Genomic DNA, 27,422 nt, shown 5'->3' with positions numbered 1-27,422 from the left:
ACGTTGTGGGGGGAGGGGTCCCGATGTACGCGCACGCGCACGCGCACTGACGGCGGCGGCGGCGGGGAGCCCCGGCCATAGCAATCGATCCGTGAGCGGCAAGATGGCGACGGCGCCCAGCTAGCCCGAAGCAGCGGCACGGCGAGCGCCGCCCACCTCGATAGCAGGCCCGAGAGAGGGCGGGGAGAACCGAGTCGGGCCGAGCCGGGACAGCCAGCACCACACGGGCCGCGGTGGGAGCAGGTGAGAGGGGGCGGCGTGGAGCGGAGCGGCCGGCGGGTGTGAGGCGGGAGCGGGGCCGGGGCTGGGCCGGGGAAGCGCGGACACCGCCGCCCGCCCGCCATCACTGCGAGGAGGCTGGTCCTCCAGGCGCCTCAAACAACACGCAGAGCCATGGATGCAGAGCGGCTCAATGGAGCACAGAGACTCCAATACACTGATCACTGGCTGGATCTTTGGTGATCAGTTTGGAGGCAGCAGCACTGGACAGCGCTGGGCCAGTGGGAGGAGAAGCTCTGGGGCAGAGGAAGAGCACTGGGGCAGAGGGCAGCTCTGGGGCAGAGGGAGGGGGCACTGGGGGAGTGGGAGGGGAAACACTGGGGTCCACAGACATCTGATCGCAGGAGACAATTGTTGTGCCTTCCACCACAGTGATGAATGCTGTGGTGGATGTTTGTGTTACATTTTTATTGTGTTTTTGGATGTTCGTTTTCATTGTACCGCTGCTGGCAAATTAATTTCACTTGCACTTTATGCACAGAATAAAACTGATTGTATTGTAAACAGGGAAGACAGACACAAAGTGCTGGAACTCACCGGGACAAGCAGCATCTCTGGAGAGAAGGAATGGGTGACGTTTCAGGTCGAGATCCTTCTTCAGACTGAGAGTCAGGGGGACAGGGAGACACAGAGACACGGAAGAGCAAAGTGTGAAAAGGACAGATCAAAGCAGATGTTGTTAAGGAAAGTGTAGATACAAAATGCTGGAGTAACTCCATTATTTAGTGTCTGTATTTGGTGTAAACCAGCATCTGCAGTTCCTTCCGACACATCGTGGAAATGTAGACACAAAAAGCTGGAGTAAGTCCAAATGTGCCAATATGTCAAGTCAACTTTATTTGTCACATACACATACAAGATGTACAGTGAAATGAAAGTGGCAATGCTTGTGGGATTGTGTAAAACGACAGAACAGAACCAAACTAGTATTTACATTAAAAAATGAAGACACAACAGTATTTACGCCCTACGGTACACACAAATGCTGGAGAAACTCAGCGGGTGCAGCAGCATCTATGGAGTAAAGGAAATAGGCAACGTTTCGGGCCGAAACCCTTCTTCAGACTGATGTACGCCCTGGTGGGATCAGAGTTTACAGAAACTCCCTCATCCTCTCTGTTTTTGCTGTGTGACAGCGGAGGCGCTTGAAGATCTTGCTTCATGATCTTGCTGGCTCTGGATCTGCACCTCCTGGTGTATAGGTCCTGCATGGGGGGTAGTGTAGTTCCCTTGGTGTATTCGGCCGAACGCACTACTCTCTGCAGAGCCTTCCTGTCCTGTCAAGATGCTGCATTCTGGACCGCGGATTGTGCAATGTGTTTCCTGCTGAAGAGTGTTTGGTCAATAATAACAACTCTACCTTCAGAGCCACTAAAGTGATTGAGAAAATATATTTTTAACAGTTTGGAAACTTGACACAAACCATTTAAAAACGTTTTAGGAAGGAACTGCAGATGCTGGTTCATACCAAAGATAGACACAAAGTGATGGAGAAGCTCAGCAGGTCAGGCAGCATTTCTGGAGAACATGGATAGGTGATGTTTTGGGTTGGGACCCTTCTTCAGACTGATTGTGGGGAGGGGGGGGGGGGGTAAGCAAGCTGGAAGAGAGGAGGAAGGACACAAAGTGCTGGAGTAACTCTGGGTCAGGCAGTATCTCTGGAGAGAAAGGATGGGTGATGTTCAGAAATGCTGCCTGTCCCGCTGAGTTACTCCAGCTTTTTGTGTCTGTAGTCAGTTGATGATATATGAGCAGGCTCAATCCATAAAATACGAAGTCAGGGCAGGACTTTGCAGACAAAATGTGTAGGAAGGAACTGCATATGCTGGTTTAAACTGAAAATGGACACAAAATGCTGGAGTAACTCAGCAGGACAGGCAGCATCTCTGGATAGATTCGGGTCTCTGGACGTTTCGGGTAGGGTCTGAGAAGGGTCTCGACCCAAAACATCATCCATTCCTTCTCTCCAGAGATGCTGCCTGTCCCGCTGAGTTACTCCAGCATCTTGCGTCTGTCTTCAGGACTTTGGCCAGTGGATGTCAAAGTGTCACAACGTATCTATGAACAGAAACAGAATAACACTGTGAAATATTTGGGGCAGAATCTCCATTATAATCCATATAAGAAACTGATGCAGGGACAAGGAACTGCAGATACGGCAATATTGGACAAAAGCCAAACTGCTGGAGGAACTCAGGCTGAAGAAGGGTCCCAACCCTAAACACGGTCTGTCCATTCCCTACACGGACGCCAACAAACTCGTCATACGTTAACCCACTAATTCCTGGGATCATTCTTGTAAACCTCCTCTCCAGAGTCAACACATCCTTGCTCAGATATCGTGCCCAAATTGCTCACAATATTCCAAACGCGGCCTTATAGAGCCTCAGTATTACATCCCTGTTCTTGTATACACGCCCTCTTGAAATAATTGCCAGAAATGAGTTTACTTTCTTTACTACTGACCCCATTCTCTTGCCTTCACCCCATAACCCTTGACACCAGAATCTGTCAATCTCTGCCTTAAAAATATCAATTGACTTGGCCCCCACAGCAGTCTGTGGCAATGAATTCCACAGATTCACCACCCCCTGACTAAAGAATGCTGTAATATAATCCAGTACAAATGGTGACCACACATCCAGAGTATTCTGCAATAAAACAGGAACTTGTATTATGACTTCAGCTGTGTCTGAAGAAGGGTCTCGACCTGAATCGTCACCCATTCCTTCTCTCCAGAGATGCTGCCTACCCCGCTGAGTTGCAGTACTCCAGCATTTCCTGGCTGTCTTCGGTGTAAACCAGCATCAAGGATAAGGGGGAAGTCTTTTAGGACCGAGATGAGAAAAACATTTTTCACACAGAGAGTGGTGAATCTGTGGAATTCTCTGCCACAGAAGGTAGTCGAGGCCAGTTCATTGGCTATATTTAAGAGGGAGTTAGATGTGGCCCTTGTGGCTAAAGGGATCAAGGGGTATGGAGAGAAGGCAGGTACAGGATACTGAGTTGGATGATCAGCCATGATCATATTTAATGGCGGTGCAGGCTCGAAGGGCCGAATGGCCTACTCCTGCACCTATTTTCTATGTTTCTATCTGCGGTTCCTTCCTGCACAGTGTGACTTCAGCTGATGTGTTTGTTGTGCTCTGTCCTCTGGCTCGATAGGGATGGATTTTCCTCAGCACAGTCGCCAGGTTCTGGAGCAGCTGAACCAACAGAGGCACCTGGGGCTGCTGTGTGACTGCACCTTTGTCGTGGACGGCATTGACTTCAAGGCTCACAAGGCGGTGCTGGCAGCGTGTAGCGAGTATTTCAGAACCTTGTTCCTGGATCAGAAGGATGTGGTTCACTTGGACATCAGCAACGCGGCCGGTAAATAATCTCTCTTCAACAGCACGGGGAGAAGGCAGGAGAATGGGGGTCAGGAGGGAGAGATACATCAGCCATGATTAAGTGGCGGAGTGAACTTGATGGGCCGACATGCCATTCGCTTTCGCTTTGTGGATGGGAGGGAGGTGTCGGTGGTCTCGGCAGGGGGGGGGGGGGGGGACTCGCTGGAGACGGCACGCGGTGATCTGAGATACTTTCTCGCAGGTCTCGGCCAGATGTTGGAGTTCATGTACACGGCCAAGCTCAAGCTGACGGCGGCGAATGTCTTTGACGTGCAGGCAGTGGCGGGCTTCCTTCAGATGCACAATATCGTGAGCACGTGCGCAACCTTCATCGAGGGCAAGTCCTGCAGCGCGCCCGCGGCTGTCCCCAAGGTGGAGCCACCACCTCCTCCTCCTCCTCCTGCTCCTCCACCACCTGCTCCTGCTCAAGGTAAACAGGCCCTTCGGCCAACCGAGTCCGTGCTGACCAGTGATCACCCTGAACACTAACACTATCCTGCACACAGTGAGCATGCACCAAGCCAATTAACCTACAAACCTTAAGGTAGACAAAAGTGCTGGAGAAACTCAGCGGGTGCAGCAGCATCTATGGAGAGAAGCAATTGGAGACATTTCAGGGTCTCGACCCGAAAGACAACATCTATGGAGCGAAGGAATAGGTGACGTTTCGGATCGAGACCCAAAGGGTCTCGGCCCGAAACGTCGCCTATTCCTTCCAAGGTGGGTCTCGACCCGAAACGTCACCTATTTCCTTCGCTCCATAGATGCTGCTGCACCCGCTGAGTTTCTCCAGCACTTTTGTCTACTTTCGATATTCCAGCATCTGCAGTTCCTTCTTAAAAACCTGCAAACTTGTATGTCTTTGGAATGTGGGATGAAACCAGAGCACCCAGAGCAAACCCACTTGGGTTCATAAGTGATAGCAGCAGAATTAGGCCAATCAGCCCATCCAGTCTACTCCGCCATTCAATCATGGCTGACCTATCTCTCCTTCTCAACACCATTCTCCTGCCTTCTCCCCGTAACCCCCGACTATTCCGGACTAATCACGTACAAACTCCGTACAGACAGCGCCCGTAGTGACGTGAGGCAGCAACTGTACCACTGTGCCGCCCGTGCGATGAATGAAATATCCTGCTGTAACTCTATGTTCTTGCGATCACACCCCCTCTTTGCTACACAAAGCCCAATAAACCATTGACCACAATAGACAGTAGGTGCAGGAGTAGGCCATTTGGCCCCTTCGAGCATGCACAGCCATTCAATATGATCATGGCTGATCATCCAACTCGGTATCCCATCCCTGCCTTCTCTCCATACCCCCTGATCCCATTAGCCACAAGGGCCACATCTAACTCCCTCTTAAATATAGCCAATGAACTGTGGCCTCAACCACCCTTTGTGGCAGAGAATTCCAGAGTACAGACAGCGCCCGTAGTGAGAATCGAACGTCGTGTCTCGGGCGCCACAAGCGGCGTGAGGCAGCAACCGTATCGCTGCGCCACCGTGCTGCCTGTGCGATGAATCAAATATCCTGCCGCGCTCTATGTTCTTGCGATCACACCCCCCCCTTTGCGACGCGAAGCCCACTAAACCATTGACCACGTTCCCCCCCACGCCCGCGCTGTGCGATGGTGGAGAGGCGCACGCCCGAGGAGTGGGCGTGGGGAACGGGTCGATAATAATAATGGATGGGGTTTATATAGCGCCTTTCTAATACTCAAGGCGCTTTACATCGCATTATTCATTCACTCCTCAGTCACACTCGGTGGTGGTAAGCTACTTCTGTAGCCACAGCTGCCCTGGGGCAGACTGACGGAAGCGTGGCTGCCAATCTGCGCCTACGGCCCCTCCGACCACCACCAATCACTCACACACATTCACACACAGGCAAAGGTGGGTGAAGTGTCTTGCCCAAGGACACAACGACAGTATGCACTCCAAGCGGGATTCGAACCGGCTACCTTCCGGTTGCCAGCCGAACACTTAGCCCATTGTGCCATCTGTCGATGGAGTTTGGTGTCTCACTGATCACCCCCGATCCTCACACAGAGACGGAGACGCGGAGCCGCGATGAGAAGCAGGAGAGAGACGTGGCGGCTGATTCTCCGGTGAAGGAGCAGAAGGACCCAGAGGTTGAGGTGCGGGTGGAGCGGGGAGTGGAGTCAGAAGATGAGGACACGGCCGCGGAGTTCGAAGACGACGAGGATGAAGATTACAAGCCCGGTCAGTCGACTTCCTAACTGGGTGGGACACAGAAAATGCCGGAGTAACTCAGCCGGGACAGACAGCATCTATGGAGAGAAGGACTGGGTGGAGACCCTTCTTCAGACTGATGTCAGGGGAGCGGGGTGGGGAGCCCGAGAAGTGAGGAGGTTTTTTTGTGGTTAGTAAGTAAAGTTACCAGCTCCATTGGCAGTTTACACCCCAGCGGTACGAACATTGACTTCTCTAATTTCAGGTAGTCCCTCTTTCTCCTTCTTTCGCCTCCCAGCTCTCCCACAGTCCACTGTCTCCGCCTCTTCCTTTCTTCTTCCCGCCCCCCCACCCCCACATCAGTCTGAAGAAGGGTCTCGGCCCGAAACGCTGCCTATTTCCTTCGCTCCATGCAAAGAGTTGAACAATCTCCACTATAGGAAATAGGCAACGTTTCGGGCCGAAACACTTTGGGTTTCGTCCCGAAACGTTGCCTATTTCCTTCGCTCCATAGATGCTGCTGCACCCGCTGAGTTTCTCCAACATTTTTGTTCACCTTCGATTGTTCCAGCATCTGCAGCTCCTTCTTAAACTCCATTGATTAGTAAGTAAAGTAACCAAATTCCACATGTTGCCAGTGACAGTCTAACGTGGATGTGGGAAAGCTTGGCAGTGTTCAGATAGATAATAATAATAATAATGGATGGGATTTATATAGCGCCTTCTAATACTCAAGGCGCTTTACATCGCATTATTCATTCACTCCTCAGTCACACTCGGTGGTGGTAAGCTACTTCTGTAGCCACAGCTGCCCTGGGGCAGACTGACGGAAGCGTGGCTGCCAATCTGCGCCTACGGCCCCTCCGACCACCACCAATCACTCACACACATTCACACACAGGCAAAGGTGGGTGAAGTGTCTTGCCCAAGGACACAACGACAGTATGCACTCCAAGCGGGATTCGAACCGGCTACCTTTCCGGTTGCCAGCCGAACACTTAGCCCATTGTGCCATCCCTCTCTCTTGTCTCACCTCCTCTCAGCGGGGGAGTTACTGGACTCTGCGACTGCACTGCTCAACCACCCCACTGCGCTGTCTACCAGAAAGGTCTCGTCCTGAAACGTCACCCATCCATGTTCTGCATAAATGCTGCCTGACCCGCTGAGTTCCTCCAGCACTCTGTGTCCGGAGATGCATGCGCCTTCCATCTTCCACCGCCAGTGACTTAGTTTAGTTTATTGTCACAGTGACAAGCTGTTTTGTTGCGTGCCAACCAGTCAGCGGCAAGACTGTCTATGATTACAATCCAGACGTCCACAGTGGACAGATACAGGATAAACGGTTAGTACGAGATTCAGTCCAGTAAAGTCTGATTAAAGATAGTCCGAGGGTCTCCAATGAGGTAAATGGGAGATCAGGGCCACTTTCTAGCTGATGATAGGATGGTTTAATTGTCTAATAACTGACCCTGAATCTGGAGGTGTTCGTTTTCACACCTCTGTGCCTCTTGCGTGGGGGAGGGGGGGTGGGGATGGAGTGACTGGGGTGAGACTGGTCCTTGATTACGCTGCAGGCCTTGCCAGGGCAGCGTGAGGTGTGGATGGAGTGAATGGAAGGGACGTTGGTTTGTGTGACGGTCTGGGCGGCCGACGTCCACGATTCTCTGTGATTCCTTGCGGATCTTGGTTGGGGCTGTTCCCGGGCCATGCAGTGATGCATCCGGATAAAATGTGACCCATATTGTGGCGGGTGTGGCCTGACGGTTGTCAGCGGGCAAGCCCTACGCCAGGCCATCAAATGAAACATCACTGGTGGCAGAGGCTTTGGCTAAAGAGGAAAGACCCCATTTGGTCTCCCATATACCCGACTAGACAGATGCAGAGGGGGGTGGTTCTGGGATGCCAGAATGCACCGCGGAGCCTACTGGAGACGTCGTGGGTTCAATCAGCGAAACGTTGATGAAAGTAGGTGCCCACTTGATAACCCCAATGACGTGTCTGCCTAGCCTTTCTCAACATCGGAGGAGCATGGGTGAGTGCAGAAGGCTCCCATCACCATCGGGAGTAAGTTGATATTTGGCACTTTGGACTTTTAACGTCTGTGTCCTGTGTGATTGTAAACATGTGTTTGTGTTTGTCCAGGTGACGCGGTGAAAGATGCCGTGACAAAGGTGTACGGTAAACGGCGCCATATTTCCACCAGGAGAAGCACTTCAAGTGAAAGCAAAGACTGTGGTTCTGGCGAGGATCCCAAGGAAGGTACGTTCTCAGCCTGAAAAGTCACTGTCTTCTTGAGTGGGGGGGGATGCCTGTGATGAGAAAATGTTCATTTATCCAAAGCATGCGGGTGGCACAGTTAGTAGAACCCCTGCCTCAAAGCTCCAGTGACCTGCATTAATATCTGATGTTCATGAGTCAGAAGAGCAGAATTAGGCCATTCGGCCCATCAAGTCTACCCTGCCATTCAATCATGGCTGATCCTATCTTCCCTATTCTCCTGCCTTCTCCCCACAACCCCTGACACCTGTCAGATGTCTAGGCTTCCACCACATGGCGCCACGGTGGCGCAGCGGTAGAGTTGCTGCCTCACAGCGCCAGGGACCTACGTTCGATCCGGACCTTAGATACTGTCTGTGTGGAGTTTGCACACACATGTACAGATAGACTGGATTGGCCCACGTGTGTAGATGTGGTCGAATGGGAGAGGCAGCTGATGGGGTGTCGGGGGAATGAAATGAGGATTAGTGTCAAAATGGCCGCTCGATGGGCCAAAGGGCCTTGTGTCCGTGATGGTGTTGGTAAAGATTCATCCTTTTATATGCAAGTCCATCTATTTTCAAACGTTCATAAACAATAAACTGAACTAATTTAAACTAAATTAAAATTATAGGAGCAGAATTAGGCCAATCGGCCCATCTATCTTTTCCCTCTCAACCCTATTCTCCGGCTTTCTCCCCACAACCCCTGACTACTCCCGTACGAATGAGGAATCTATCAATCTCCGCTTTTAAAAATACCCACTGACTTGGCCTCCCACAGCCGTCTGTGGCAATGAGTTCCACAGATTCACCACCCTCTGGTTAAAGAAATTCTTCCTCATCTCCTTCCTAAAGGAACGTCCTTTAATTCTGAGGCTGTGACCTCTGGTCCTAGACTCTCCCGCGAGTGGAAACATCCTCTCCACATCCACTCTATTCAGGCCTTTCACTATTTTTAGTTTTGTTTATTGTCACGTGTACCGAGGTACAGTGTCAAGCTTTTGTTGCGTGCTATCCAGTAGCGGAAACACAATGCATGATTACAATCGAGCCGTCTAGCGTGTACAGATACACGATAAAGGAATAACGTTTAGTGCAAGATAAAGCCAGTAATGTCTGATCAAAGATGGTCCAAGGGTCTCCACTGAGGGTGATAGTAGTCCATGACTGCTCTAGTTGTGGTAGGGTGGTTCATTTGCCTAAAAACAGCCGGGAAGAATTTTGCAGTATGTCTTGGGTAGATTTAGAATTTAGAACCAGTTATTTTGTCTGAAGAATTCTTCAGTCTGAAGCAAGGTCTCGACCCGAAACGTCGCCCGTTCCTTCTCGCCGGAGATGCTGCCCGTCCCGCTGAGTCACTCCAGCTTTTTGCGTCTTGTTGCCAGTTATTTTCACCGTGCGTTTCAGCGCTTGCCGCGCGGGGCTAAGACGCCGCACTCAGACTGACGGTTTGTTGCTTTGCGCAGAGCCGGCGGACGACAAGGTGAAGGAGACGGACGCGGAGGAGCTGGACAACACTGACGCGGAGTTACCGGAGAACGGGGAAGATTTGCCGCGCAGCCACGGGGACAGCCACGCGCACTCGGACTACAGCGACAGGATGGACGGTGCCTCCGAGTCGGACACAACGCTGGACGATCCGGACAGCGCCAACGACACCAGGCGCCACCGCTTTGGGCCCTACATTGACCGCACAGAGTCACGGCCTTACGGGTCCATAACACACAAGTGCAAGGTAATGGCGGCCACTTGCACCAGGTAGATCCCTTCTCCCTTTAACGTAGCTTCTGGTGCCTCACCCTGGCAACCTCAGCTCCCATTCCCGTTGCTGTAGCTAGGGGAACTATCCCAACTATCCCACTCCCAAATACAGGACAAATTCCCGACAAATTCACTGTGATCATGGCTGATCATCCCCAATCAGTACCCCGTTCCTGCCTTCTCCCCATATCCCCTGACTCCGCTATTTTTAAGAGCCCTATCTAGCTCACTCTTGAAAGCATCCAGAGAACCCGCCTCCAACGCCCTTTGAGGCAGAGAATTCCACAGACTCACCACTCTCTGTGAGAAAAAGTGTTTCCTCGTCTCCGTTCTAAATGGCTTACTCCTTATTCTTAAACTGTGGCCCCTGGTTCTGGACTCCCCCAACATCGGGAACATGTTTCCTGCCTCTAGTGTGTCCAAGCCCTTAACAATCTTATATGTTTCAATAAGATATCCTCTCATCCTTCTAAATTCCAGAGTATACAAGCCCAGCTGCTCCATTCTCTCAGCATATGACAGTCCCGCCATCCCGAGAATTAACCATGTAAACCTACGCTGCACTCCCTCAATAGCAAGAATGTCCTTCCTCAAATTAGGGGACCAAAACTGCACACAATACTCCAGGTGTGGTCTCACTAGGGCTCTGCACAACTGCAGAAGGACCTCTGTAAGTTGCTGTAAATTCAGTGGTGGTGGGCCTGTTCATGCAAGACTGGGATGTTTAGATGATGAGAGATATGGATAGACAAGGGATTAGTGCAGCCATGTGGTGCAGAGATCAGATGCTGTTGTGTTTGGGGCTGAGCTCTCGGTGTGACCCACCACCTTGTCCACGCTGTGACTGCAGGACTGCGGGAAGGAGTTCACCCACACGGGCAACTACAAGCGGCACGTGCGGATCCACACCGGCGAGAAGCCCTTCTCCTGCGGGGAATGCAGCAAGGCCTTCTCCGACCCAGCCGCCTGCAAGGCCCACGAGAAAACACACAGGTACGGGCGGCCCCTTCCTGCAGCGAACGGAGTCACACAGCGCCGAAACGGGCCCTTCGGCCCGACTCATCCATGCTGTCCATGACTGTTGTGAGTGGTGTGCATGTGGTGTCGGGTGGTGAACAGTGCCGACTGGGGGTGTGGGGTTGTCCGACTGTGAACCGACCGATCACCGTGTGTGTGTGTGTGTGTGTGTGTGGGGGGGAACTGCCGGTGCTGGTTTAAACTGAAGACAGAGGCAAAAAGCTGGAGTAACTCAGCGGGGCCGGCCGCATCTTGTTGTTGTGTCCCAGAACGTCACCTGTTCCTTTTCTCCAGAGACCCACTGAGTTGCTCCAGCTTTTTGCACCTATCTTGTGCCTGAGGGGCTTAGTGTGTCTGACTGTGAAATGGTCACCCTGCGACTGTGTGTGTTGTGGGGGTCTCTGCCTGCGAGTGTGGTGTGGGGGTCTCTGTCTGTGTCTGTGTGGTGTGGGGGTCTCTGTCTGTGTCTGTGTGGTGTGGGGGTCTCTGTCTGTGTCTGTGTGGGGGTCTCTGCCTGTATCTGTGTGGTGTGGGGGTCTCTGTCTGTGTCTGTGTGGTGTGGGGGGTCTCTGCCTGTATCTATGTGGTGTGGGGGTCTGTCTGTGTCTGTGTGGTGTGGGGGTCTCTGTCTGTGTGGTGTGGAGGTCTCTGTCTGTGTGTTGTGGGGGTCTCTGCCTGCGACTGTGTGGTGTGGGGGTCTCTGCCTGCGACTGTGTGGTGTGGGGGTCTCTGTCTGTGTGGTGTGGGGGTCTCTGCCTGTGTCTGTGTGTTGTGGGGGTCTCTGTCTGTGTGTTGTGGGGGTCTCTGTCTGTGTGTTGAGGGGGTCTCTGTCTGTGTGGTGTGGGGGTCTCTGTCTGTGTCTGTGTGTTGTGGGGGTCTCTGTCTGTGTGGTGTGGGGGTCTCTGTCTGTGTCTGTGTGTTGTGGGGGTCTCTGTCTGTGTGGTGTGGGGGTCTCTGCCTGTGTCTGTGTGTTGTGGGGGTCTCTGTCTGTGTGTTGTGGGGGTCTCTGTCTGTGTGTTGAGGGGGTCTCTGTCTGTGTGGTGTGGGGGTCTCTGGTCTGTGTCTGTGTGTTGTGGGGGTCTCTGTCTGTGTGGTGTGGGGGTCTCTGTCTGTGTCTGTGTGTTGTGGGGGTCTCTGTCTGTGTGGTGTGGGGGTCACTGTCTGTGTCTGTGTGGGGGGTCTCTGTGTGGTGTGGGGGTCTCTGTCTGTGTGTTGTGGGGAGTCTCTGCCTGTATCTGTGTGGTGTGGGGGTCACTGTCTGTGTCTGTGTCGCGGTGTATCACCCTGTGACCGTCTGTGCCGTGCCCACAGCCCAGTCAAGCCGCACTCGTGTGAGGAGTGCGGCAAGAGTTACCGGCTGATCAGTTTGCTGAACCTGCACAAGAAGCGCCACACGGGCGAGGCCAAGTACACGTGCGACGACTGCCGCAAGACCTTCACCACCTCCGGCAACCTGAAACGCCACCAGCTGGTGCACAGTGGCGAGAAGCCGTACCAGTGTGACTACTGCGATAGGTCCTTCTCCGACCCCACCGCCAAGATGCGGCACCTGGAGATGCACGACGCTGACAAGGTGCACAAGTGTCCGCACTGTGAGAAACGCTTCAACCAGGTGGGTCATGTACCCGACCAGCCTCTCCCCACCCTCCCCCAGGCTCTCCTCCTCCTCCCCACCCCCCCCCCCCCCTCTCCTCCATCCCCCACCCCTCCTCCATCCAGCTCTCCTCCTCCACCGCCTTACCCCCCCCTCCCCCTCTCAGTTTAGATTAGTTTACAGATACAGCACGGAAACAGGCCCTTCGGCCCACCGAGTCCGCGCTGGCCACCGATCCCCGCACGTTAATAATCCCAGCGTCTGCAGTCTCTTGTGTCTCCACCTATCACTTCCACGCCCTGTTCCCCCTCGCCTCACCTCCTTAAGGATAAGGGGGAAATCTTTTAGGACCGAGATGAGGAAGACATTTTTCACACAGAGAGTGGTGAATCTGTGGAATTCTCTGCCACAGAAGGTAGTTGAGGCCACAGTTCATTGGCTATATTTAAGAGGGAGTTAGATGTGGCCCTTGTGGCTAAAGGGATCAGGGGGTATGGAGAGAAGGCAGGTACAGGATACTGAGTTGGATGATCAGCCATGATCATATTGAATGGCGGTGCAGGCTCGAGGGGCCGAATGGCCTACTCCTGCACCTATTTTCTATGTTTCTATGTTTCCATCTGCCCTTCTCTCCATCAGACTGAAGGGTCCCGACCCGAAATGTCTAGTTTAGCTCAGCTCATTATTGTCACGAGTGGCGTGAAATGCATTTTCCTTGCGTGTTATCCAACCGACTAAAAAAACCACACACGATTGCAATCCGGCCGTCCACAGTGTGCAGGTCAGAGTTCACCTCCCTATGGCCGGCTGCCGAGGTCAGAGGTCACCGAGTGAATGGATTTGAGTCGTCCATTTGTTTCGGGTTCACCACCCTGATCAGAAGGTCAACGTCATTTAGTTTTTAAGAAGGAACTGCAGATGCTGGAAAATCGAAGGTAGACAAAAATGCTGGAGAAGCTCAGCGGGTGCAGCGGCATCTATGGAGCGAAGGAAATAGGCAACGTTTCGGGCCGAAACCCTTCCGGGTTTCGGCCCGAAACGTTGCCTATTTCCTATAGTGGAGATTGTTCAACTCTTTGCATGGAGCGAAGGAAATAGGCAAACGTTGCCTATTTCCTTCGCTCCATAGATGCTGCTGCACCCGCTGAGTTTCTCCAGCATTTTTGTGTCATTTAGTTTTTAGTCAGGGTCTTAAAAGGGAGGAAACAGGCCCTTCGGCCCAACTTGCCCACACCGACCAACATGCCCCACCTACACTAGTCTCACCTGCCTACATTCGGCCCATATCCCTCTAAACCTGTCCTATCCGTGTACCTGTCTTAAAAGCTCGGTGCATTTTTGCTCTTTTGCACTAAGAAAGTTTTACACCAGGAATCAGTGCTGACTCATGCTCGTTGCCTTCAGTCCCGACCCAAAACGTCACTTATCCATGTTCTCCAGAGATGCTGCCTGATCCGCTGGGTTACTCCAGCACTTTGGTGTCTTGTTTTTTGTAAACCATCATCTGCAGTTCCTTCCGCCCGCATCTTGTTGCAATGCTATTTTGATTCCTTGCTGGATCTTGATTGCTAATTAATCCCCCTGTTTTGAACGCTGCCATAAACTCGTGGTGTGATAGTTCTTGTCCGTGTCCTTGCAGCTGGGGAACCTGAAGGCCCACCTGAAGATTCACATCGTGGACGGGCCGCTCAAGTGCAGGGAATGCGGCAAGCAGTTCACCACGTCAGGTGAGGGCCGGGCTGGCTGTCAAACGCCACTGCGACTCGCAGAGACTTGCAGCCTTGTGCAGCGGGCAGCGTCTGACTGGCAGACAAAAAATGCTGGAGAAACTCAGCGGGTGCAGCAGCATCTATAGAGCGAAGGAATAGGTGACGTTTCGGGTCGAGACCCTCCTTGGAAGGAATAGGTGACGTTTCGGGTCGAGACCCAAAGGGTCTCGACCCGAAACGTCACCTATTCCTTCGCTCAGTAGATGCTGCCTCACCCGCTGAGTTTCTCCAAAATGTTTGTCTACCTTCGATTTTTTTCCAGCATCTGCAGTTCTTTCTTTTTTTTAATTTTATTTTTATTAGAAGCAATTGCTCGGAGATAAAACATTCGGCATCTAAAATGATACAATTATTGTACAGCTTCATTTTTAACCTTATAACCTAAATTATGAAAATGAAAAAAGAAAAGAAAAAGAAAACAAGAAAGAAAAAAAGTAGAAAGTGAAAAGATAGATTAAAGAAGAACAAACGAGAATCCCCTAAACCACCAATGTAGTGTGGCAGAGAGATATAGAAATAAGGAAAAAAATATAGATATACCTTGCCCATCGTCCCCCCCGCCAGCCTCACCCAACCCAGCATCGGATTTAAATTTAAATTTGTGTTGCACCATGCTATTGTTGTAAGAATTCGGTAAAGGGTGTCCATGTCTTAAGAAATTGATCTGTTTTTTCCGCCAAGACAAGCCTAATATTTTCCAAATGTAGTGTCTCGGACATATCTGTGATCCACATCTTCACTGTAGGGACTGTTGTCTGTTTCCAAAATCTGCACTTCTTTCTTAAACACCTTTACCTGTGTACAGGTGTGCTGAGCCGCAAGCGTGGATCCGGTTGTCGATACCTGCGGCGATTAAATGCTCTTGTCCCCTCGCCTTCCCTTTGCAGGCAACCTGAAGAGGCACCTACGCATCCACAGCGGGGAGAAGCCCTACGTCTGCCCACACTGCCAGCGAGCCTTCTCCGACCCCGGGGCACTGCAGCGCCACGTACGCATTCACACAGGTATCTGCACGGCCGCAGCAGGCTGCGCCGCCACACTGGGGGTTCAGGAGATGCGGGGGACCGTGCATCACCTGCAGGCAGAGCCGGTTAGTTCATGGGGTGCAGAAGCAGAGTTCAGGTTCACACGCTTCCCAGTTCAAGTTCACGTTGTTCCAGTCACATTTATTGCCACATGCACCAATTGATACAGTGAGATTGGAGTCACCATACAGCCATACAAATCAAAACAACACAATATAGTTTAAGATGGACATCCCCCACACAGCGGAATCAACGTTCCCCACTGTGAGGGAAGGCAATTAATGCATGAGTGGCCATTAGGCCATTCGGCCCATCAAGTCTCCTCCGCTATTCAATCATGGCCGATCTATCTCCCCCTCCTAGCCCCACTCTCCAGCCTTCCCTGACACCCCTCACATGTTTAACTTGGCGTCACGTTCGGCACGGACAATGTGGGCCGAAGGGCCTGTTCCTGTGCTGTACTGTTCTATGTTCATCCCACCCACTGGCCAAGGCAGCCTGACAAACCTCCCCAGCCTCTGCACCTGGCCTCGGATCAGGAGAAGGGTCTCGACCCGAAACGTCACCCGTTCCTTCTCTCCAGAGATGTGGCCTGTCCCGCTGAGTTACTCCAGCATTTTGTGTCTCAGATCGGACAGCTGGGTCACACATGGTCAAAGTGCGACGTCCATTCAGCCAAGTCGGGGCCTGGGTTATAGCAGAGGTCAGTCATGGGCCCCACACACCACGATTCTGGGTCACATCAGAGCGCTTAAAGTCCGCAGGCAAACTCACACCTCAAATCCAGTTTGAAGAAATTGGGCAAGACTGGACAAGGACTGGACAAGCTAGATACAGGAAAATGTTTCCCAATGTTGGGCGAGTCCAGAACCAGGGGCCACAGTCTTAGATTAAAGGGGAGGCCATTTAAGACAGAGGACGCCCAGTCTGAAGAAGGGTTCTCGACCCGAAACGTCGCCCGTTCCTTCTCTCCGGGGACGCTGCCTGAACCTACGCCGAGTTACTCCGCCATTTTGTGTCCATCTTCGGTTGAAACCGGCGCCTGCAGTCCCCTCCCCGCGCGCGTTCTCCCCCCCCCCCGCTTCGGCTGCACTAACGCGCGGCGTGTATTTTGCAGGTGAGAAGCCGTGCATCTGCATCATCTGCGGCAAGAGCTTCACGCAGGCCAGCTCGCTGATCGCCCACATCCGACAACACACCGGGGAGAAGCCCTACGTCTGTGACCGCTGCGGCAAGAGGTGAGGCGCCGAGCTCGGACGGGCCCTGTCAGACCCCTCCATCCTCATCCCACTCAATAGACAATAGGTGCAGGAGTAGGCCATTCGGCCCTTCGAGCCAGCACCACCATTCAATGTGATCATGGCTGATCATCCACAATCAGTACCCCGTCCCTGCCTTCTCCCCATATCCCCTGACTCTCCTATTTTTAAGAGCCCAATCTAGCTCTCTCTTGAAAGCATCCACAGAACCTGCCTCCACCGCCCTCTGAGGCAGAGAATTCCACAGACTCACCACTCTCTGTGTGGAAAAAGTGTTTCCTTGTCTTCGTTCTAAATGCCTTACCCCTTATTCTTAAACTGCGTGGCCCCTGGTTCTGGACTCCCCCAACACCGGGAACATGTTTCCTGCCTCTAGTGTGTTCAAGCCCTTAACAATCTTATATGTTTCAATAAGATTCCCTCTCATCCTTCTAAACTCCAGAGTGTACAAGCCCAGCCGCTCCATTCCCTTAGCATACGACAGACCCGCCATCCCGGGAATTAACCTTGTAAACCTACGCTGGGCTCCCTCAATAGCAAGAATGTCCTTCCTCAAATTTGGAGACCCAAACTGCACACAATACTCCAGGTGTGGTCTCACTAGGGCCCTGTACAACTGCAGAAGGACCTCTTTGCTCCTGTACTCAATGGGCAGCGTGGTGGGGTAGCGGTTAGCATGCAAAAGCAAAGCACTTCACTGCACCTCGGCACGAGTGACGATGATAACCCCATGACTAGGAGCCTGCAGTGTGGGCGTCCGTCTAAACCAGCATCAACGTGGTCAAGTCCCAAAGGGCGGCACAGTGGCGCAGCGGTAGAGTTGCTGCCTCACAGCGCCAGGACCCGGGTTCGATCCCGACCACGGGCGCTGTCCGTACGGAGTTTGCACGTTCTCCCCGTGACCTGTGTGGTGGTTTCCACCGATCCGGGTGCTTTGGCCCACCGAGTCCGTGCCGACCAGCGATCCCCGCACGCTAACACTATCCTACACACACTAGGGACAGTTTTACATTTACATCAAGCCTGCACGTCTTTGGAGTGTGGGAGGAAACCGGAGCACCCGGAGAAAACCCACGCAGGTCACGGGTAGAACGTGCAAACTCCGTACAGACAGCGCCCGTGGTCGGGATGGAACCCGGGTCTCTGGCGCTGTGAGGCAGCGACTCTACCCACTGCGCCACCGTGACGATGACTGACGGAGTCTCTCTCACTCTCTCTCTCTGCTCTAAGATTCACACAGTCCAGCCAACTGGCCAACCACATCCGGCATCACGACAACATCCGGCCACACCAGTGTCACATCTGCAACAAGGCGTTCGTCAACGCCGGAGACCTGGCCAAGCACGTCATCATCCACACAGGTACGTCACCCACACAGGTACGCAGATGCCCACTCGCCCGCGGAAACCACACAGAATTGTGGACGCAGTCCAGGCCATCTCACAGACCAACCTCCCTTCCATTGACTCCATCTACACCTCACGCTGCCTCAGCAAGGCCAGCAGCATCATCAAGGACCAGTCGCACCCCGGTCACTCCCTCTTCCTCCCTCACAATCGGGCAAGGGGTACAGATGTGTGAAAACGCACACCTCCAGATTCAGGGACAGTTTCTTCCCAGCTGTTGTCAGGCAACTGAACCATCCTATCACAACCAGAGGGCGGTCCTGAACTACTATCTACCTCGTTGGTGACCCTCGGACTGTCCTTGATCCGTACTGGCTCCACCTTACACTAAACGTTATTCCCATATCATGTACCTGTACACTATAAATGGATCGACTGTAATCGTGTGTTGTCTTTCCGCCGACTGGTTAGCACGCAACAGAAAGATTTTCACTGTACCTCGGTACACGTGACAACAAACTAAATTAAACTCAACCGTTCAGTACGGCCAGCCTACCTGGGCTTACCTGGGTCTACCTGGTTCAATGCATCTCCACGACCTCCAACATGTGCGCTGGACTTTAGACTCTTTATTTTCCTTTGTAATCGGTGCTTGTAATCTGATTAGTTATAGTTTGGGACCTATTGCAATTGTGCCAGGGCTAAACCAGTGCAGTAGAATGGTGGAGCGTTTAGAAAGGATCTGCAGGTGCTGGTTTACGCCGAAGGTAGACACAAAAAGCTGGAGTAACAGCAGGACAGGCAGCATCTCTGGAGAGAAGGAATGGGTGACGTTTCGGGTCGAGACCCTTCTTCAGACTGAGAGTCAGGGGAGGGGGAAACGAGAGATACAGACGGTGATGTGGAGAGATATAGAACAAAGAAATGAAAGGCATGCAAACAGGTAAGGATGATAAAGGAACTGGGCCATTGTTGGCTGTGGGTTAGGTGAAAACGAGTTGCAGACAATGAAAGTCACCAGGATGATTAGGGTGGGGGATGGGAGGGATGGAGGGAAAGGGGATGAAGGGCCACTTGCCGGTAGGTTGTGTGTTGGAGTCTTATGTGGCTATCGATTGCTCACGTATGCTCGGATAACATTTAAAGGTGATGTGCGGGGCAGGTTTTTTTCCGCAGAGGGTGGTGGGTGGTAGGAACGCACTGCCATGGGTGGTGGCAGAGGGGGATACGATAGTGGCGTTTAAGAGGCTTTTGGGTCGGCATGTGGATTTGCAGGGAGTGGAGGGATACGGATCACAGGCAGGCGGAGGGGGATTAGTCTAACTTGCCGTCATGTCTGGCGCGGACATTGTGGGCCGAAGGGCCTGTACCCGTGCTGTACTGTTGTGCGTTCAGTGCTGACTGCCCACCTTCCCACCCAGGTGAGAAGCCGTACCTGTGTGACACGTGTGGGCGAGGCTTCAACCGCGTGGACAACCTGCGCTCGCACGTGAAGACCGTGCACCAGGGGAAGACCGGCCTGAAGAAGCTCAAGAGTAAAGACGAGGATGAAGACGAGGAAGACAGTAGCGTCGTCACGGTTACCACGGACACCATGGTCACCCTGGCGACCGAGGCGCTGGCAGCTGCGGCCGTGACCCAGCTGACCGGTGAGTGCGGCCACAGCCGGACAGGCTCACACACTGTTGTCATGTTGTCACTTGCGGGCGGAGCACCAAGGCAAATTCCTTGTATGTGAATACTCGGCCAATAAACTTATTCATTCATTCATTCATTCAGGCAGTGACTCCAATAGCCAGGAACTTCGCTACAATGAGCCGTTGTAACCCGATCGAGCTAATTACATTGTAAATAAGTAAATCAAGTTCTCTTTCTAGCAGTGTGTACGAAGGAACTGCAGATGTTGGTCTAAACCAAAGACAGATACACAATGCTGGAGAAATTCAGCAGGACAGGCAGCATCTCTGGAGAGAAGGAATGGGCGACGTTTCAGGTCGAGACCCCATCTTCAGCCCATTGTAACTGAGCTATCGTGGGATTCTGGTGGAGAGGGTCACAGCCCACGTCTCTTCTGACATGGCACACAAATTAGTTCCACTTTGAGTCAAACCCCTTTCCTATTCCTTTCCAGTCTGGGAATCTGAAGATGTGTTAAGAAGACTCGTGTGTCGGGAGTGGATGAGAAAGTGAGATACATAGAACCTGTGTGAACACGTGATGGGTGGTCAGTGTGGCCAGCGTGGCCAGCGTGGTCAGCGTGGTCAGTGTGGCCCATGGGCCCGTATCCACGATGTATCAGTAAACTAGTCAACACAATGTTTCAATCAATTTTCTCCTAAGTCGGCACAGTGACACAGCGGTAGAGTGGCTGCCTCACAGCCCCAGACACCTGGGTTCACTCCTGACTACGGGTACTGCCCGTACGGAGTTTGCACGTTCTCCCTATGACCTGTGTGGGTTTTCACCGGGTGCTCTGGTTTCCCTCCTGCACTCCAAAGACGTGCGTATGTGTTTGTAGGTTAATTGGCTCCTTATATTGTGTGTGTAAATTGTCCCTAGTTTGTGGAATTCCCTGCCACAGAGGGCAGTGGAGGCCAAGTCACTGGATGGATTTAAGAGAGTTCGATAGAGCTCTAGGGGCTAGTGGAGTCAAGGGATATGGGGAGAAGGCAGGCACGGGTTATTGATTGGGGACAATCAGCCATGATCACAATGAATGGCGGTTCTGGCTCGAAGGGCCGAATGGCCTCCTCCTGCACCTATTTTCTATGTTATATTGTAATTTGTCCCTAGGGTGCAGGATAAGGGTAGTGTGCGGGGATGGCATGGACTCGAGGGGCCGGTTTCTGTGCTGTATCTGTAGTCACCTGGACCAGACGGTGGCTGGGAAAGGCTGTGACGTGGATGCGCTGACATTTGTCCCGATATCGCTGCTGTTCACGGAATCGCGTCTTGTCTTCCCGCCGGCGGGGTCAGCGCGCGACAAAATTCGCTCGACGCACCTCGGTACATGCGGCTATAGGCTAGACCGAGCTCCGGGGTCAGGGGTCGGCTGTTTGGCGTCTCTGGAGCTGACCATTCATCCGGTGCTGTTTTGTTGCAGTGGTTCCGGTGGCAGCAGCGGTCACCGCAGACCAGACCGAGGTCCTGAAAGCGGAGATCACCAAAGCGGTGGAGCAGGTTCAGGAAGCAGGTGAGCAACGGGCCCCCTGTCACTGGGTGTGAAGACGTCTCCATATTGAGTGGGGAATGGGGTTCGGAGCGAGAGGTGGATCGGCCACCATTGGATGGCAGAGTAGACCCGATGGGCCGAATGGCCTAATTCTGCTGCTATCACTTGTGAACAAGCTGCTGCATGAGCACCGTCACCTCCCGCCCCCATCGCCACTCCCTCCACTGTCTGCATTGTTATCCCTGCTCTCCCACCTGATGTTACACACCAAGTGCCGCCCCCCCACCCCCACCCCCACCCCCACCATCAGTGATGCCGCCTAACATGGCCAATGCAACGCTAAATTTGCCCTGGTGGCACGGTGGCTCAGTGGTAGAGTCGCTGCCTCACAGCGCTAGAGACCCGGGTTCGATCCTGACTACGGGTGCTGTGTGTACAATGTACGTTCTCCCCGTGACCTGCGTGGGTTTTCTCCGGGTGCTCCGGTTTCCTCCCACACTCCCAAAGACGTGCAGGTTTGTAGGTTGATTGGCTTTGGTGAAGATTGTAAATTGTCCCTCGTGTGTGTGTGTAGGATAGTGTTAGTGTGCAGGGATCGCTGGTCGGCACGGACTCGGTGGGCCGAAGGGCCTGTTTCCGCGCTGTATCACTAAACTAAACTAAGGTAAAACTCCCACAGTCAGCAAAGGTGACACACGCAGGACCACAAGCAACTGCAGATGCTGGTTTAAACCAAAGATAGACGCAAAAGTGCTGGAGTAACTCAGCAGGACAGGCAGCATCTCTGGAGAGAAGGAGTGGGCGGCGTTTCGGGTCGAGACCCTTCTTCAGACTGAGAGGCAGGGGACGGGGAAACGAGAGATATAGACGGTGATGTGGAGAGATATAGAACAAAGAAATGAAAGGCATGCAAACAAGTAACAATGATAAAGGAAATCAGCCATTGTTGGCTGTGGGTTTAGAACGGAGACGAGGAAACACTTTTTCTCACAGAGAGTGGTGAGTCTGTGGAATTCTCAGAGGGCGGTGGAGGCGGGTTCTCTGGGTAGGTTGTAGGTAGGTTGTGTGTTGAACTTTGTGTTTCCCTCACGCTTGCAGCGTGTGTGTGTACACGTACTCTGGGACTTGTTGAGTTGGGTGGTGGAGGTTGGAGTTAACAGCGTGTGCATCGTGTGTGTTTTGCTGCACAGATCCCAACGCCCACATCCTGTACGCTTGTGACTCTTGCGGGGAGAAGTTCCTCGACGCCAACAGCCTGGCGCAACACGTGCGCATCCACACGGCGCAGGCACTGGTCATGTTCCAGGCGGACACAGACTTTTACCAGCAGTACAGTAACGGCAGCTGGCAAGCCGAGCACGTCATCCAGCCGGCAGCAGAGCTGGTGTTCCGGGGCCACGATGGCGCGGAGCTTCCCACCGCCGTGGTGGAACAGACTCAGGTGCTGAGATGCCACAACCCCTTGCCGTGAGAGCAGGCGGGCACGGTCTGCAAGGTACACTCGAGTCCCCACCCTGCCCACAGACACCACTGCACAACATGCTGGTCGAAGAGAAGGCAGCTGCCAGCCCCTGACAACATAGACACACACACACAGACCCACACACACACACAGTGGCGGACTAACTCAGCGGGACGGGCAGCAGCTCTGGAGAGAAGGAACGGGTGACGTTTCGGGTCGAGACCCTTCTTGAGACTCCAGTGTCTATCTTCAGTGTAAACCAGCATCTGCAGTTCCTTCCCCCACATAAGGAGACTCTACAATCGAATCGCATCGTAAAGCCAGACCGCATGCGGGCAGCCAGCGAGGAGGAGCTTGCGAAAGACACGCCGTGTGCAGGTGGCCACTAACTATCGGCCCGCTACGACTGCCTCTGCTCTGTTCTGCCCGGGTCGAATGCACTAAGTCCAGAGGTTTGGGCTGGAGGAGGGGAGTGGGTGGAAACCAGCTTTGAAGATCTCACGAGACTGAACCCATATCTGAATTAGAAGCCAACATGATGCACTCCACAGGATCATTCTGATGTATTATTGTTAGTGATTTAGCTAATGAACTGAATGTCCGAATGAGGGCCAGTTCCCAGTACCGTGACGGCCAGGCCGATGGGAACTGGCCCTCATTCGGAAATTGGGTTCATTAGCTTAATTTTATTTTATAGTTGTTGCTCTGAAGTTGTTGCTCCAGGCTGGTCCCAACACGTAACGCACATGACCGGGGCTCCAGCCTTCAGCTACCAGGTAATAATGGCCCCTGTGGCAACAAGGCCCGACTGAGGCACTTCACTGATGGGATCGGAACCCAGCAGGACTTATTTATGTCAGGCAGGTGCTCGCCACCCGTAATAAAGTGGAAGCCGGCTCCACCAGTGTTATATTGGCGTTTGTCTCTCACTTGGGACGGTGCAGCGAATAGAGCTGCTGCCTCTCATGGCCAGAGACCCGGGTTCAATCCTGACCTCGGGTGCTGGCTGTGTTGGAGTTCACACCCTTTTCCCCGTGACCTGCGTGGGTTTTCTCCGGGTGCTCCGGTTTCCTCCCACATCCCAAAGACGTGCAGGTTTATAGCTTAATTGGCCTGGTGTATATATCAAGCAAAGCACAAAGTGCTGGAGGAACTAGGTGGCGCAGAGGTAGAGTTGCTGCCAGGAACCCGGGTTCGATCCTGACTACGGGCGCTGTCTGTACGGAGTTTGTATGTTCTCCCCCTAACCTGCGTGGGTTTTCTCCGGTTTCCTCCCACACTCCAAATAAACATTCAGGTTTGTAGATTAATTGGTTTTGGTTAAATTATAAATTGTCCCGAGTGTGTGGGATAGTGCTAGTATACGGGGTGATCGCTGGTCGGCACAGACTTGGTGGGCCGAAGGGCCTGTTTCCACGCTGTATCTCTAAAGGACTATTAAAAGGCCAGGCAGCATCAGTGGAGGGAATGGACAAGCAATGCTTCTGCGGACTGAGGAAGGTCCCGCAACATGCCCTGTCCATTTGCCCTCCACAGAGGCTGCCTGACCCGCTGAGTTACTCCAGCACTTTGTGCTTTGGTTGCTTTTCCTAATCTAACGCTGGCTGGCCACATGGTGGTGCTACTGTGCAGAATGAAAAGAGAAATAACATTTTGCCCAGACATTTTTATCTCAGAAAACTACAAGTAGACGCGGAGAGCTGGAGTAACTCTGGAGAGAAGGAATGGGCGACGTTTTGACCCGTTTGGGTTGTTTGACCCGAAATGTCACCTATTCCTTCTCTCCAGAGATGTTACCTGACCCGCTGAGTTACTCCAGCTCTTTATCTTCAGTGTGAACCAGCATCTGCAGTTCCTTCCTATGCATTTTATGTGCAAGCATCACTTTATATGGATGACAGAGGATAAATGAGTTCATGTTTTCTGCCGTTGAAAGTAAACAAGACTGCAACACTTCAATAATGGGAAAGATAATGCCAGTAACTAAAACGTGCATTTAATTATTTTTACTAAAGGCACAAAGTGCTCGAGTACTAAGCGGGTCAGGCAGCATCTCTGGAGAACGTGGGAGACTGAAAAGTGTCCCGGCTTGAAAATGCTACCTGTCCATGTTCTCCAGAGATGCTGCCTGACCCGCAGAGTTACTCCAGCACTTTGTGTCTATCTATATAAGAGCAGGGAGGTTCTACTGCAGTTGTACAGGGTCTTGGTGAGACCACACCTGGAGTATTGCGTACAGTTTTGGTCTCCAAATCTGAGGAAAGACATTCTTGCCATAGAGGGAGTACAGAGAAGGTTCACCAGACTGATTCCTGGGATGGCAGGACTTTCATATGAAGAAAGATTGGATAGACTCGGCTTGTACACGCTAGAATTTAGAAGATTGAGGGGGGATCTTATAGAGACTTACAAAATTCTTAAGGGGTTGGACAGGCTAGATGCAGGAAGATTGTTCCCGATGTTGGGGAAGTCCAGAACTAGGGGTCACAGTTTAAGGATAAGAGGGAAGTCTTTTAGGACCAAGATGAGAAAATCATTTTTCACACAGAGAGTGGTGAATCTGTGGAATTCTCTGCCACAGAAGGTAGTTGAGGCCAGTTCATTGGCTATATTTAAGAGGGAGTTAGATGTGGCCCTTGTGGCTAAAGGGATCAGGGGGTATGGAGAGAAGGCAGGGATGGGATATTGAGTTGGATGATCAGCCATGATCATATCGAATGGCGGTGCAGGCTCGAAGGGCCGAATGGCCTCTACTCCTGCACCTATTTTCTATGTTTCGGTGTCATCCGGCATCTGCAGTTCCTTGCTACACATTTCTGTGCATTTACCATCCATCACCTTCCCTAAGGAATCAAGGAATATGGGGACCTGATTTTGGATGATCAGACATGATCATCTTTGAAGAAGGGTCTCGAACCGGAACGTCACCTTCGCTCTATAGATGCTGCCTCACCCGCTGAGTTTCTTAGATTTTTCCAACATCCGCAGTTCTTTCTTAAACATGATCACATTGAATGGCGGTGCTGGCTCGAAGGGCCGAATGGCCTACTCCTGCACCTGTTTTCTCTGTTTCTACATCTCTTATTAGATCTCCCCTCAGCCACCTGCGTTTCAAAGGAATAAAGTCCGGCATGTTGTGTTTGTCCACAGGTTGTCTTTGTGTGAGTGCAATGATCTTGCTGCACCGCCTGTCCGTGGCCAGTAGTCGGCGATACAGGACAAGGGATTTCCCTTCATCTAAGTGAACGCGGGGAGTGCTTTACCCTGTTTGACACCAAGACTTTTAACTTCAAATGCTATTTATATAAAATACCTGGGGAGTTTTAGCAAACGCCTTGCTACAGTTCTGTTCACATCGCCTCAGGGTACAGATGAAAAGGACATTTAAAAATGTCACATATCTAATGACATGTTAATCAGCAAATTATTTATTAAAGAAAATCACCGAGTGAGATGCCCTTCATCACGAAAGCAAATGGACAATGACCATCACGGTCTGGGACATTTATTGTTCATAGGCTCTAGAATTAAGCCATTCGGCCCATCAAGTCTACTCCACCATTCTATCTTTCCCTCTCAACTCCATTCTCCTGCCTTCTCCCCATCTACAAGGGACAAGCCCAGAGCATGATGGAACACTCCATTTCCTGCTTGTCTTCAGTGCCAGAACTGTGAGGAAGCTCCCACACCACACAGAAGGTTCATGCTTGATTGGCATCCTGTGCCAGTGACCAGTGGGTGCAATATCTGAGGAAGGTTCTGGAGAGAGTCCAGAGGAGTCTATGATGAGCGTTTGTCGGCACTGGGCCTGTACTCGCTGAAGTTTAGAAGAATGAGGGGGGACCTCATTGAAACATGCAGAATAATGAAATGCCTGGATAGAGGGGATGTGAGAGGATGTTTCCACTAGTGGAAGAGACTCGGACCAGAGGTCACAGCCTCAGAATTAATGGCTGTTCCTTTAGGAAGGAGATGAGGAGGAATTTCTTTAGTCAGAGGGTGGTGAATCTGTGGAATTCATTGCCACAGAAAGCTGTGGAGGATATTTTTAAAGGCAGAGATAGATTCTTGATTGGTATAGGTGTCACAGGTTATGGGGAGAAGGCAGGAGAAAGTGGTTAGAAGGGAGAGATAGGTCAACTATGATTGAATGGCGGAGTAGACTTGATGGGCTGAATGGCCTAATTCTACTCCTATCACTTATAACGTGTCCCTTTCCTCAGCATCACCCAAACTGTGGCCCACCATCAACATGACAGACCAAGTTTGCGGGCACACAGGCAGCAAAAACTTGCAGGTTCCCTCAAACCCATACATCACCCTGATTTGGACAGCATGGACACAGGCCCTTCTGGCCCACTGAGTCCATAGTGACCAGCGATCACCCTGTACATTAACACTATCCTACACACACACACTGGGGACAATTTACAATTTTACCAAAGCCAATTAACTTACAAACCTGCACGTCTTTGGAGTGTGGGAGGAAACCGAAGCACCACGAGAAAACCCACGCAGTCACAGGGAGAACATGCAAACTCCGTACAGACAGCACACTTGATCTCTGGCGCCGAGAGGCAGCAACTCTACCACTGTGCCACCTCCTTTAGCATTGAGTGGTAGTGCTATTCCCCCGTGGGAGTACTATTACTCAAACTCTTCATCAATACCTTCTCCGGGGAATGAGGATGGGAAATTAATACCAGCTGAACGGGTATCAAGATGCTGACATTTTTTTTTTTTTAATCTATTTTTCAATTATCAGTCAATTCTCCACGAGGTCCATCCTAAATTATTGAACTTTTTGTAATGTTTTTGCAAGCTATTTGTGCAGCGGCATCCATTTCTATTGGAGTAAAAGTGCCCAATAATAAAGTCACATATTCTAAATA

The 27,422-nt window shown here is 52.0% G+C and overlaps 1 protein-coding gene across 2 annotated transcripts; it reads left to right on the top strand.

Annotated features, from left to right (window-relative positions):
* The first annotated feature begins 68 nt into the window (after positions 1–68).
* On the top strand, positions 69–22,676 carry zbtb17 (zinc finger and BTB domain containing 17). 2 transcript variants are annotated; one of them, XM_033048378.1, is made up of 15 exons: positions 69–243; positions 3,445–3,651; positions 3,874–4,101; positions 5,724–5,897; positions 8,010–8,126; positions 9,592–9,860; positions 10,737–10,879; positions 12,215–12,515; positions 14,137–14,224; positions 15,154–15,270; positions 16,409–16,529; positions 17,781–17,911; positions 19,318–19,545; positions 21,000–21,089; positions 22,259–22,676. In XM_033048378.1, the coding sequence occupies exons 2-15, from the start codon at positions 3,447–3,449 to the stop codon at positions 22,537–22,539; spliced, it is 2,493 nt and encodes an 830-aa protein (XP_032904269.1). In that variant the 5' UTR covers positions 69–243; positions 3,445–3,446; the 3' UTR covers positions 22,540–22,676. The 2 variants fall into 2 exon arrangements, with proteins under 2 accessions (XP_032904269.1, XP_032904270.1); XM_033048379.1 differs by lacking the exons at positions 69–243; positions 3,445–3,651; positions 3,874–4,101 and adding exons at positions 1,522–1,612; positions 1,950–1,954; positions 9,386–9,392 and having other exon boundaries at positions 9,533–9,860.
* Positions 22,677–27,422: the final 4,746 nt, after the last annotated feature.

This window comes from Amblyraja radiata, chromosome 31 (assembly GCF_010909765.2).
Source record: "Amblyraja radiata isolate CabotCenter1 chromosome 31, sAmbRad1.1.pri, whole genome shotgun sequence".
In the NCBI taxonomy this organism is placed as follows: Eukaryota; Metazoa; Chordata; class Chondrichthyes; order Rajiformes; family Rajidae; genus Amblyraja; species Amblyraja radiata.
The sequence above is the reverse complement of the archived record's forward strand: the minus strand, read 5'-3'. Positions and strand labels throughout refer to the sequence as shown.

What these genes read in the sequence shown, in the direction of transcription:
- zbtb17 (XM_033048378.1), top strand. Translation starts at nt 3,447, where the DNA reads ATGGATTTTCCTCAGCACAGTCGCCAGGTTCTGGAGCAGCTGAACCAA. An exon ending in ACCACCTGCTCCTGCTCAAG is followed by an intron (nt 4,102 to 5,723) that starts GTAAACAGGCCC and finishes ATCCTCACACAG; the next exon opens with AGACGGAGACGCGGAGCCGC. An exon ending in GGATGAAGATTACAAGCCCG is followed by an intron (nt 5,898 to 8,009) that starts GTCAGTCGACTT and finishes GTGTTTGTCCAG; the next exon opens with GTGACGCGGTGAAAGATGCC.